This window comes from Lepidochelys kempii, chromosome 8 (assembly GCF_965140265.1).
Source record: "Lepidochelys kempii isolate rLepKem1 chromosome 8, rLepKem1.hap2, whole genome shotgun sequence".
Lineage (NCBI taxonomy): Eukaryota > Metazoa > Chordata > Testudines > Cheloniidae > Lepidochelys > Lepidochelys kempii.
Genome location: NC_133263.1, coordinates 6,937,787 through 6,951,317, shown reverse-complemented (window position 1 = coordinate 6,951,317; position 13,531 = coordinate 6,937,787). Strand labels below are relative to the sequence as shown.

At 48.9% G+C, this 13,531-nt stretch overlaps 1 protein-coding gene across 3 annotated transcripts in view; it reads left to right on the top strand.

Annotated features, from left to right (window-relative positions):
• The first annotated feature begins 2,686 nt into the window (after positions 1 to 2,686).
• TCOF1 (treacle ribosome biogenesis factor 1) overlaps positions 2,687 to 13,531 on the top strand; it is a 36,357-nt gene continuing 25,512 nt past the window's right edge. For all 3 annotated transcript variants that reach the window (XM_073355332.1, XM_073355331.1, XM_073355330.1), the window contains exons 1-4: positions 2,687 to 3,005; positions 3,561 to 3,616; positions 9,355 to 9,482; positions 12,636 to 12,739. In XM_073355332.1, the coding sequence (XP_073211433.1) occupies positions 2,895 to 3,005; positions 3,561 to 3,616; positions 9,355 to 9,482; positions 12,636 to 12,739 (399 nt within the window). In that variant the 5' untranslated portion in view covers positions 2,687 to 2,894. The remainder of the gene's footprint in view (positions 3,006 to 3,560; positions 3,617 to 9,354; positions 9,483 to 12,635; positions 12,740 to 13,531) is intronic.

The following is a 13,531-nucleotide window of genomic DNA, read 5'->3' as shown; positions in this document are numbered from 1 at the left end:
TGGGGCTGGGTCGCTCACTGCTGCCGTTGCCAGGCCTTCCGAATCTCCCAGGCTGCCCTGAACCCCGTGTCCCCCGGAATTGTGGGGCCCCCCAAAGCATGGGGCCCAGGGCGGTTGTCCCAGTCCATCCTATGGACGGGATGGCTCTGCCTGGACCCCAAGTCCCCCTGAAGCGCGGGGCCCCCCAAAGCGCAGGGCCAAGGGCTGTTGCCTCAGTCTGTCCATGGACGGGATGGCTCTGGGACCTGTTCTGGGCACCACCAAAAATTATACAAACCTGGCACCCATGGTTTCTGGGTCCAGTTCTCATGGCTGTTTGTACACTGAACTGACTTTCATGAAGTCACTCCTGATTTGCCCCAGAGCAAGTGAAAGAAGAATCAGGCCTTCAATCTCTTGCTCTCTGACAATCAAGCAATTTACAAAAAGAAAAGGAGGACTTGTGGCACCTTAGAGACTAACCAATTTATTTGAGCATAAGCTTTCGTCACGAAAGCTCATGCTCAAATAAATTGGTTAGTCTCTAAGGTGCCACAAGTCCTCCTTTTCTTTTTGCGAATACAGACTAACACGGCTGCTACTCTGAAACAAGCAATTTACAGCATTACAAGTCATTTAAAACCTAACAAAGGACTGTTTGAATTCTACCTCACTTACATTTCTCCAGCTCAGCAGCTCAGTCAGGGGCTCCGACCCACTCACCAAAATGCACTGGGCATATTCATATTGCTGGCCAGTGATCCACCAGTGAGTCACTCACTGAAACAATTAGCCAGAGTCTGTCTTGCTGGAACTGTAAGGCTGCAACCTGGCCAGTGGCGTTATTACCTTAGATGATGATGATGATGATGATGGTTGGGGAGATTTAGCTTCAAAGCCAGCTGGAACTCAGCCAGTGTTATATTTAATCTCTTCAATAAATACAAATAAAGGTTCTGTATTTGCACTTTGAACATTATTAAACCTTCCAAAAATAAACCCACACCTCTGCCATAATAAACGTAGCCAGCTTTTTCCTGGAAGGTATCAGCACCGTGGAGGAGGGGGGTTGTTGTGTGTTTGTGTGGTTACTGGGCTGTCCACCCCCGTCCCACTCACTCTGCTACTTTGTGTCCCAGGATTGGTTTTTAAGAAAAAATGATGGAAGCCCAAATGCATGTTCCCCAAAACAGCCAAATGCCAACTCAGCACTAAAGCAGTCAAAGTGGCTGTCAGATCAGGACTATTCTGAGGTTGTTACACTGAGTTCCATGCGGCTGTGCATGTGTTTTTAGGCCTCATGAAATTTGGTGTTTATCTTAAAGTTCCTGGAGTCACAGGCTTATGTCAGAATTCCAGCTTTCATTTTTGTTTAAAAGTGTTTCTAGCCCACGTGTTCACAGAGAAAAGTGTGCAGATCTGACCCACAAACACTTAGAAGCCAAAAGGCAAGTAAAATGAATTCCCAAACTTTTATCATTAAAAAATCTTATGATTTTAAGGGAATCTCATTATTTTGGAGCCCGACTCCTGTTTTTTATACTGTGTGGAGTTGGCAGCCCTGCTGGGGAGTTGTTTAAAACGGAGGCTCTGCCTGCTCTCTGTTAACTATCCCATGGCACTTTTCATAAAAGAGTTGAACTCATGTCAGTGGCCAAAATTTCTGTATAGAGTATCTGTCCCTATTTAGGAGAAAATAACCTTATTTTCAAAAATTGTTTAGGAAAGTAGCTATCATTTGTCAACGCTCTCCCTCAAGCTCTCCCAATTAATGATCGTCCTTTGGCTTAGAAGATGTATAAATGCCCCTATTTATAGTCTCTATTTAAATCTTTCAAATGTCCCTGTCTGATACCCTCCACCCCAGAAGTGGCTGCATCCAGTGGTGTTCTAGGTATCTAAGGCATGATCCATTGAAGTCACTTCCCCTGACTACAACGGGCATCCCTCAGGCTTGTAGTTTGCAAGTGTTTTGGAATTCTTTGCGATGGGAGGCGCACCATAAATGTAAATAGAAAAGGAGGACTTGTGGCACCTTAGAGACTAACCAATTTACTGGAGCATAAGCATTCAGTGCATCCGATGAAGTGAGCTGTAGCTCACGAAAGCTCATCCTCCAATAAATGGGTTAGTCTCTAAGGTGCCACGAGTCCTCCTGTTCTTTTTGCCAACACAGACTAACCCGGCTGCTCCTCTGTCATTGTGCCGAGGAAGGAGTCCGGGGCACAGCGTGCGCCTCACCGCAACCAAGCCCCCTCCATTCACCCCCAGCCATCTGAGGGGGGCCAGCCCCCACGGGTGGGCAAACCAGCCACCTCTCCCTGCATGCACGTGCCCGGCCCCTGACACCGGGGCTCGTCCCCCTCCACACGGTGCCAGAAAATCCCCATGGCCCAGCTGTGCCACGACAACGGCGTTTCGGGGCGGCAAGCGGGGCAATGGCCTGGGGCCCCACCCCACGCAGGGGGCCCCGCAAGGCTACACTGCTCAGGCTTCGGCCCCGGGTGGTGGGGCTCAGGCCCCTCGCAGCGGGGCTTCAGCTTTCTGCCTTGGGCCCCCCTGCGCCTAACCCTGAACCCTGCTCGCGCCCCCGACCCCGCGGCGGGCCCCGCGCTCCGCCCCGCCCCCCAGGCAGAGCCGCCGCCCGCGGGCCTCTGGCGGCCCGGAGCCACGAGGAGGCGGCGGCGGCGGCGGCCCGGGCGGACTACACTTCCCGGCAGGCCCCGGGCCGCGAGTGGGGAAGAGGAAGCCCGGCGCGTGGTGCCCGTGGTCAAAGGGGACTAGAGGCAGCGGGAGGTGCCTAAGGGGGCATGTGTCTCCCTGCGTCCCCGCTGCAGCCCCGGTGCACGAGCCGCCAGGCCGCCCGGGCGTCGCCCCAGCGGCCGTAGTCAGGGCGGAGGCCGGGCGGGAGCAGCATGGCAGCGCCGAGCACGGGCCCGAGGGAGCTGCTGGCCCTCATTCACCAGCATCTGCTGCGCGCTGGCTACGCCAAGGCAGCGCGGGAGCTGCAGCTGCAGCTCGGCCAGGTAACCCAGCAGCACCCCCACGTGGGGACCCGGGCACGGCTGCTCCTGGGCTCCCCTGAGCGCGTGGACAGGTGTAACCCCGCAGCACCCCCACGTGGTGCCCGTGGGCTCCCCTGATCAGGTAACCCTGCAGCACCCCCACGTGGGGACCCGGGCACGGCTGCTCCTGGGCTCCCCTGAGCGCGTGGACAGGTGTAACCCCGCAGCACCCCCACGTGGTGCCCGTGGGCTCCCCTGATCAGGTAACCCTGCAGCACCCCCACGTGGGGACCCGGGCACGGCTGCTCCTGGGCTCCCCTGAGCACGTGGACAGGTGTAACCCCGCAGCACCCCCACGTGGGGGCCAGGGCACGGCTGCCCCAGGGGCTGGGCTCCCCTGAGTCCATGGGCAGGTGACCCTTTATCACTAGCACATTGGGCTAGTCTGGAGGGGCCAGGGTGAGACCTACTGGTTCATGTCTGTCATGCCCCCTGGCATTACTTTGAACTCCATAATCTGTGTGCTTTCCTGAGGTAAACACAGTGCCCATTGTTTCCTTTCTTCTTCTCCTACAGAAGGAGTTTCCTCCACAGTTGACCTCTCTTGAGGACATCTTCACCCACTGGCAAAAGTAAGTCTGTCTGAGAGGGAATGGTTATGAAGTGGAAGGCAGATCATATCTCACTCTCCTCATAGAAATAACCAGGTTTGATTACATTGGTATGTCTGATTAATTGGAATGGGGCAATTTGGAAATATTCCCACTAATGTCAAGATGGTCATGTACCTAGGATGGAAGTGTCTCTAACCCTAACCCAGACAACACCCCTGTTTGGGCTGAAATTTCTCAGCCCAGAGGGCAGGCCTTACCTTTAGCATCCAGCTTTCTAATGTAATATTCTCGCTGGTGACTTTTTTGAAGTATTAGAGGAGGGGGAGCATGTTTCACCAGTTAAGATGTTTTCCTAGTGATTTCTTTCCCGTGGACTAACCCCATTGACTTCATTAGGATTTCATTAGAGACTGGTTGTGCAAGTAACCTACTTGTGTGCATGTTTGCAGCACTGGGGCCTTCATGTTAATAAAGAATGAAATGATGGTGTTCAGCATCCACACGTTCTCCATGGGCTGTTTGCTGTGTTTTAACCCATAGAAGGGTGATGCTACACGGGGTGAAATCTGATTTATGACAGCCGCCAAAGGAATCCGAAAAAATCTCTTAGCTAGGGCTACAAGAGTCAGCCTGTACCGAGTCATTTGCAGGAGAAATACCCGAGTCGAGAGAGTTATTCAAGGTTGAACCAAATTGTACTAATAACCCCAGAGAATAGTTTATAGGTTTCATTGTATCTAAAGTATCACACAATGAAATACTGTGTATCCTGACAGTCCTTGGCCCTCTCCTTACTCTTGCTGTGTATCTCTCTGATCTCCTTTCTTTCATGTTTATTGCCCTATGTGATCATGAGAAACTCTACAACTTGATTCAAGAAACTCAACTGATGCAAAGGTGGAGCTGAAATTTAATTTTCTGTGCTACTACCTTAATGTCTTAATTTGCATTGCACCATGACAGATCATTCTAGATACTCCTACAACCACCCGTATATTACATAAGTGTATTTTTTCAAAATGCACATGTAATGTTACCCTATAATACCACCCCCACTCATGCAACCCCAAACACACCCTTCGTTTATTGTCTTTCTTTGCTGTTATGTCTAGACTAGAGTCTAAACTAGTCGTGGCAGGGACCTATCATTGTATTTATCTATCCAATACCATGCTCACCAAAAGCACCATAACCTAGAGAGGTTCTTCTTCTTGGAACAACTTTCTCTGTCTCTCAATTTTTGGCCTTGAAGATGATGCCCCTCCCCTTCTTGACCCATCTTAATAGCCTCCAAGCACACTCCCTTTCATCCATCGCTCTGCAGCCATTACACGTCTGGCTAAGGAGAACGGGATGGGACTTTCTTTGGAGCCTTTTAATACTCTCCTTAAGCAGCCAGAGAGGCTTCATTTAAGTGGTTAAAAAAAAATAGTCTCTTCTCATCTTACATAGTTGGGTTATGAAGGGAATTGATACATAGAATGGTTATATAGGATCACATTGGAAGAGAAGACCCAATCTGTTGTTGTAACACATTTGCCTTATGCAGAGTAGCTGTAGCCATGTCTGTCCGGGATATTCGAGAGGCTAGGTGGGTAAGGTAATATCTCTTATTGGTCTGACTTCTGCTGGTGACAGAGACAAGCTTTTGAGCCACACAGAGCTCTTCTTCGGGTCTGGGAAAAGTACTCTCACCAACAGAAGTTGGCGCAGTAAAAGGTTTTGCCTTAGACAATTTAGCTCGAACAGAGATTATGCGCCTGATTTAGAGATTATTGGGTGAGGTTCTTTGGCCTGTGTTATGCAGGAGGCCACATTAGATGATCAGAATGGTCCCTTCTGCTCTGAAAAATCGGAGGGCTTGTCTAGACTTGAAATGCTGCAGCTGCAGCGCTTCAGTGTAGAGCCTACCTACAGTGATGGGCGGGGTTCTGGAACTCGAAAAAGAGTCCCACAAAAAGTGGAAATTAGGTTAAATTACAACGGATGAATATAAACAAATAATACAAGTATGTAGGGGCAGAATTAGAAAGGCCAAGGCACAAAATGAGACTAAACTAGCTAGAGACATGAAGGGTAACAAGAAAACATTCTACAAATACACTAGAAGCAAGAGGAAGACCCGGCGATTAATCAATGAGGGAGGGGAAACAATAATAGAAAATGTGGAAATGGCAGAGGTGCTTAAAGCTTCTCTGTTTCGGTTTTCACCAAGAAAGTTGGTGGTTATTGAATGTCTAAACATAGTGAATACCAGTGAAAATGAGGTAGGATCAGAGGCTAAAATAGGGAAAGAACAAGTTAAAAATTACTTAGACAAGGTAGATGTCTTCAAGTCACCAAGGCCTGATGAAATACATCCTAGAATATTCAAGGAGCTGAGTGAGGAGATATGAGTCATTAGGGATTATCTTTGAGAAGTCATGGAAGACGGGAGATATTCCAGAGGACTAGAAAAGGGCAAATACAGTGCCCATCTATAAAAAGGGGAATAAGAACAACCTGGGGAATTACAGACCAGTCAGCTTAACTTCTGTACCCAGAAAGATAATGGAGCAAATAATTAAGCCATCAATTTCCAAACACCTATAAGATAATAAGGTTATAAGTAACAGTCGGCATGGATTTGTCCAGAACAAATCGTGCCAAACCAACCTGATAGGGTTGACAGGGTAACAAATCTTGTGGCTGGTGGGGAAGCGGTAGATGTGGTATAGCTTGACTTTACTAAAGCTTCTGATTTTTTGTCTAACATGACCTTCTCGTATACAAACTAGGGAAATACAAACTAGATGAAGCTACTATAAGGTGGGAGCAAAACCAGTTGGAAAACCGTTCCCAGAGAGTAGTTATCAGTGTTTCATAGTCAAGCTGAAGGGCATAATGAGTGGGGTCCTGCAGGGATCAGTTCTGGATCCGGTTCTATTCAATATCTTCATCAGTTATTTAGATAATGGTATACAGAGTAAACTTTGCGGATGATACCGAGCTGGGAGGGGTTGCAAGTGCTTTGGAGGATAGGATTAAAATGCAAAATGATCTGGACAAAACTGGAGAAATGGTCTGAAGTAAATAGGATGAAATTCAATAAGGACAAATGCCAAGTACTCCACTTAGGAAGGAACAATCAGTTGCACACACACAAAATGGGAAATGACTGCGTAGGAAGGAGTACTGCAGAAAGGGATCTGGGGGTCACAATGCATCACAAGCTAAATATGAGTCAGTGGTATAACACTGTTGCAAAAAAGCAGACATCATTCCGGACATATTAGCAGGAGTGTTGTAACCAAGACATGAGAAGTAATTTGTCCGCTCTACTCCGTGCTGATTAGGCCTCAGCTGGAGTATTGTGTCCAGTTCTGGGTGCCACATTTCAGGAAAGATGTGGACAGATTGGAGAAAGTCCAGAGAAGAGCAACAAAAATGATTAAAGATCTAGAAAACATGACCTATGAGGGAAGATTGAAAAAATTGGGTTTCTTTAGTCTGGAAAAGAGAAGACTGAGTGGGGACATTATAACAGTTTGGTACGTAAAAGATTGGAGGGAGGTAAATTGTTCTCATTAACCTCTGAGGATAGGACAAGAAGCAATGGGCTTAAATTGCAGCAAGGGCGGTTTAGGTTGGACATTAGGAAAAACTTCCTAACTGTCAGGGTGGTTAAGCGGTGGAATAAGTTGCCTAGGGAGTTTGGAATCTCTGCCATTGGAGATTTTTAAGAGCAGACTAGACAAACAGGGGCCTGTCCAGGATGGTCTAGATCAGTGGTTCTCAACCTACTTACTATTGTGGTCTGCAGATTGAGAACCACTGTGCCAGACACACACTGGCCTGCCCAGCCCTGCACTGCCAGCATGCCCCTTCCCCTTGAGGGCAGGCCTGTGTCACACTGACTCCCTATGCCCAGCGCCCCCCTGTCCAGTCCCCCTGAGACCCCTGCACAGAGCGGGGCCAGGAGTGGAGCCCTGCGTAAAGCCTGGGGGTGCTGTAGCACTCCCCAAACCCCTAGTTCCTGCACCTATGCTGCCCAGAACCCCCCACAAACCTCTCCACTGCCCAGCACCCCCTACCTCTCACTGGCCAGATCCCTGCCCCCGGACCCACCCCACTTCCCTGCACCCCTGCTACATTCACTGTTTTGCTGGGAGATGACTTTGTCTGCCAGGCAATCACAGGCCGGGCTCTCTCCCTCAGGACCCACTTGCCCAGTGTCAAAGTTTGACTCAGACTCACAATTTATCAGACCACTCTGTTTTATTAGCAAGGCTGCTCTGCTAATACATTTAGAAGTGAGCCCCCCGAGTGGGGCTTGTGTCTTTTAAATTTATACAGTTTTTTGGAGAACAAGTTACAGAGAAGTTACAGACGAAAGAAGAAAAAGATTTTAGTCACCACCCTTCGAGATCCCTGAGACCAGTCACGTATCTTCAATTACCTGCCACCCTTAACAATCTCCTTTAACAGCTTCCAGTTAACTAATTGCTCTTCACACCTTCCATTCTGATGCCTGCTTCTTAGATGTGCTGGCTCTATCTTAATTGCTTCTCCATTCAAAAGCTAACTGTCCCTACGTGTGCTCCCTAAGATACTTTGTAACATGTTTTGGCATGCCCTCTCATATACAATGTATCCAGCATGTCCCCTTATACAACGTTATACGTATACAATGTTATACTTCCACACCAGCCAGGCCCCCTGCATTGGACTGCTGAGCTCTTCACTTGCCACAGGGGCCTGCTTCGCCTTCCCTGCTGGCAGGAGCGCTCTTGCCAGGCTCCGTGGGGCCGGCCATTCCTCAACCGGCCCCACCCCATGCCGGACCAGATCGACAAACTGAATTTTTTTTTTCGCACATAGCTGGGTTGCAGCTGTGTGCTAATTGGGCTGTGGCTTGAGAACTGCTGGATAATACTTAGTCCTGCCATGAACACAGGGGACTGGACTAGATGACCTCTCAAGGTCCCTTCCAGTCCTACAAGTCTATGATTTTCACCCATAAATCCAGTTCATATCATAATTTTGTGTCCCCTAGGTGTGACCATCCAAGTCTGAATGGGTGTGTAGCCTCTAGGTCATGGGTCAGTTTTGCATCACAATCCATTAGCCTCCATATACCTGTTTGGAGCTTGTCCTGTAGGACCAAGCCATATAAAACAAGTCTAGCCAGTGCTGAGTTCTAACGTGAGGCTGACTATACATTAAATAGAGCACTGGACTGGGGCTCAGGAGTTCAGGGTTTTATTCCTAGCTCTGCCATTGGCCTGCTGGGTGACCTTGGGCAAGCAGCTTGCCTGCTCTGTGCCTCAGTTTCCCCATTGGTAAAATCTGGGTAATGATACTGACCACCTTGGTAAAGCACGTTGAGATGCTCTGAGGAAAAGCGCTAGATAAGCGTTTAATCATTTGACTGTCGGAGCAAGAACAGCATTTTTCCAAATACTTGAGGCTAATTTTCCTGACTCTGGCTACTGGCCCTGCCCTATACAGATGGAATTCATTTCTAGCCATCTCTCCTCTTCACGTTCCTGTGAAGTGTCACATCCAGGGTTTGGCTAAGAAGGATTATGGGGAATTCTCTTCAGATCAACCTAAGTCGCTCCAGAGTCAGGCACCTGAAGTTACTGTGGAGGAATGGCAGTTCCTATGCTGACCCTGGGGGAAGAAGGCTGGGTGAATTGATAAGTGTTTCTGCTATTTAATGCCATTTCCCTTTTTAACACCACCTCCCTGTTCTTGAAAAATCTCTCCTACAGAACTCCTTCAAACACCAAGAAACGAAAGACAAGCAACGTGGGGGCAGGCATTCCAGCAAAGAAGATCAGGGTGCCTGATCCCCAGAGCAGCTCTGAAAGTTCGGAAGAGGAAACAAAAGCTGGGAAGGGTAAGAGCCAAGAACGGCCCACGTGGATCGGACAACAGAGAGGGCTAGCAGGCAACAGGTGCAGCTGATGCTCTGATAGCTTAATAATATGTGGCTCACCACTGTTCTAGCGGAGCTTGTTATAGTGTGGCCTAGTGGTTAGAGCCACAGATTGGGACTCAGAAGATCTGGGTTCTAAACCCAGTTCTTCCACTGGCCTGCTGGACATGGGCAGTGGGTGGAGCCGCCTCTCTGGGGAGGCTAGCCCCTGACTCCACCCCTTCCTCCCGTGCCCTCCCCATGGCCAGAGCCCCGAGACCCCCTGTGTCGCATTCCCCCCCAGTGGCTGGAGCCACAAGCCCCCTGCCCAGAGAGGTGCCCCCCCGGCTGCAGAAGCCCTGGGCCAGCCGAAGCCCCAAGGCCCGCCTGGAGAAGCCCTGGGATGGCCGAAGCCACGCAGTGCCTCCCCTCCCCAGACCCAACCTGTGCAAGAACCTGCAAAGGACATCATAAAGCAAAAACTTTGCTGCCAAACCCCGCACCCAGGGGCCGCGGCAGCGCTGGGGGAGGCAGAACCTCCCCTGGCCTATTATACCCACCGCCCATGCTGCTAGGTGACCCCGAGCAAGTCATTTTTACCTCTGTGCCTCAATTTCCCTATCTCTGCAGTTGAGTGCAGCTGCTGGGAGGAGCGGCGGTTTCCCATTTGAGCCCCGTTCACCAGCGAGGAGTCTGGGGCAGACTAACCGAGAACTCAGGATTGGCTGCATGCACAAGCAGCAGGCTCTTAGGAGGACTTGCCATAGGTCAGCCCAAGGGGAATGCTTTTTTTTTTTTTTTTTTTTTTTTTTTTTTTTTTAAAGCTTACCCATGTGATTTCAGCCAGGTCTGGTGGAGGAGGTGAGCTCTTCCACTGCCTCTCTGGCAGGCTGTTCCCGGTAGCCTGTTAGTCTGTATCAGCAAAAACAACGAGGAATCCTTGTGGCACCTTAGAGACTAACAAATTTATTTGGGCATAAGCTTTCATGGGCTAGAACCCACTTCATCAGATGCATGGAGTGGAAAATACAGTAGCAGGTGTGTGTGTGTGTGTATATGTATACACACACAGAGAGACAGACAGCATGTGAAAAGATGGGAGTTGCCTTACCAAGTGGGGGGTCAGTCTAACAAGACAATTCAATTAACAGTAAATACCAAGGGAGGAAAAATCACTTTTGGGCCTTTCTTGTAGAAGGTGACTTATAGGTACCCTTCTGGCTCTGTGAGTCTGTTTCTTAACTTCCCCAGGTGGGTACTGTAGTTTTAAGAACGCTTAATAGAGATCCTGTAGGTGTTTGTTTCTGTCTGAGGAATTGGAGCAAATGCGGTTGTATCTTAGAGCTTGGCTGTAGACAATGGATCGTGTGATGTGGTCTGGATGAAAGCTGAAGACATGTAGGTAACCATAGTGGTCAAACACCTACAGGATCTCTATTAAGCATTCTTAAAACTACAATACCCACCTGGTGAAGTTAAGAAACAGATTGACAGAGCCAAAAGGGTACCCAGAAGTCGCCTACTACAGGACAGGCCCAACAAAGAAAGTAACAGAACGCCACTAGCCGTCACCTACAGCCCCCAACTAAAACCTCTCCAGCGCATCAGCAAGGATCTACAACCTATCCTGAAGGACGATCCCTCACTCTCACAGACCTTGGGAGACAGGCCAGTCCTCGCTTACAGACAGCTCCCCAACCTGAAGCAAATACTCACCAGCAACTACACACCACACAACAAAAACACTAACACAGGAACCAAACCCTGCAACAAATCCTGGTGCCAACTCTGTCCGCATATCTATTCAAGGGACACCATCATAGGACCTAACCACATCAGCCACACCATCAGGAGCTCATTCACCTGCACATCCACCAATGTGGTATATGCCATCATGTGCCAGCAGTGCCCCTCTGCCATGTACATTGGCCAAACCGGACAGTCTCTGTGCAAAAGAATAAATGGACACAAATCTGACATCAGGAATTACAACATTCAAAAACTGGTAGGAGAACACTTCAACCTCCCTGGTCACTCAGTAACAGACTTCAAAGTGGCGATTCTTCAACAAAAAAACTTCAAAAACAGACTCCAATGAGAAACTGCAGAACTGGAATTAATTTGCAAATTGGACTCCATCAAATTAGGCCTGAATAAAGACTGGGAGTGGATGGATCATTACAAAAACTGATTTTACCATACTAATTTCCCCGTACTGTTATTCACACCTTCTTGTCAACTGTTTGAAATGGGGCCACCTCATTACCACTACAAAAGTGATTTTTTTTTCCTCCCTTGGTATCCTAGTGTTAATTGAATTGTCTCATTAGACTGACCCCTCACTTGATAAGGCAACTCCCATCTTTTCATGTACGGTGTGTGTGCGCATGGGTAATATATACCTGCTACTGTATTTTCCACTCCATGCATCTGATGAAGTGGGTTCTGGCCCACGAAAGCTTATGCCCAAATAAATTTGTTAGTCTCTAAGGTGTCACAAGGACTCCTCGTTGTTCCTCTAGCCTAATGTTTAAAGGTGGGATGCTAGATGGAGTTACCAAGCTCAGTCTAATTACTGCCTTCTAAAACTCTAGCCAAGAAAAATCCATCGAACTCTAGCACATGCTAAACTCACTAAGGTAAATATTATGGGAGAGCCCCTAGAGCTCAGCCTAAGTGGGTTAAATTGCATCTGCGTTGATGTTCAGTGGTGTTTTCAGTCAAGTTAAGCTAACTTGATTTGGGTGAGGGGAGAGCATGTTTTTCCTAGTCCACACAAGGCCTCTCTAATAATACCATCATTACATCTCGATATTCATAGATTAATACACAGCAGTTCCTGCTGTGTCCATATCGTTATTCTATCTCTGCTCCATGTCCGCCACAAACAGCCAGGGATTTCTCTCAACTAAAGAGAACTTGACTCTTTGCTCGTAGAGAGGAGGGGTGAGAGGTAGGGGAAGAGAACTCTTCATGGAGCAACAAGGTCTTTCCTCCGACACCATGGTAATGTGCAGAACCAGCTTCTGCAGCGCCAGGGGTCTGTAGCTAGTACTGCCTTTGTCTCCAGTTGAGGGGAAGCTAGTCTTGTGTTTTGAGTCTCTGCATATTGTGGCTTTCCCTTCTGTGTGGCAGCTGGCGCCCCTGTTGTGACTAACTCCACGGTGCAGGCAGGGAGCGGGAGGGACGAAGGCTCCTCTTCAGAAGAGGAGGCAGCGGCTGGAAAGCAAATAAAGGAGGTAAGGTGCCGCTTGTCTCCGGGCTGCCCCCCAAGGCTGCTAGTGGCCTGCGGCTAGGACTGCATTAGAAAGTTCTAGCAATGCCTGCTTGGTGGGAGGGGGTGGTGTTTGTCACAGACCCTAGTTAGGACAGCAAAAAAGAGCTTTTGATGCTCCAGTTTATTTCATCTGGGGAGCCCGTATAAGCTATACTGACGAGTGCTTCAGCTCTGCGAGGGTTTGCCAGTATGGTTGTACTGACAGCCCTCTTCTGCTATAGACAGGCCTGAGGGAGCTGTGCATACGGCTTTGTAAAGGGGAAATCGACTGTGGAGGTTGAACCTGTTCTCATGGAAAGTGCTTTTCATTCACTTTCAAGAGTTAAGAGACTTGAGCGTTGTTTAGATGTGGCACTAATGAGAGAGAGAGAGGGAGGTTAGAGGAGCACTGAACTCCCTCTTTACTCCATGCGCCAGTTAATTAGGTGCTCACTTCAGGGGAACAAAACACAAAAGCCTCATCCAAACCTCTTCTGCCTGATTGGGGCAGTAACCACAGCAAAACTCTGCGTGGGTTGCTGGTGTCCTGGAGAAGTGCCCTCTGAAGGCCAGCTACATTGCGGGTGTGAGTCCCTTGAGCTCCCTGGTGGAGCTCCGTGGATGAACGTGTCTCTGAGTGCCCTTGTTTAAATGCAAAGACTTTAGCCTCCGTGTCAGAGCGCATTAACGACTCGATACGTTTTGGCATTTTCTGGGCGGTGGTCCCTAAAATCTAGTTCAGAGCATTCACGATTCCATGAAGAGGACAAAAGGC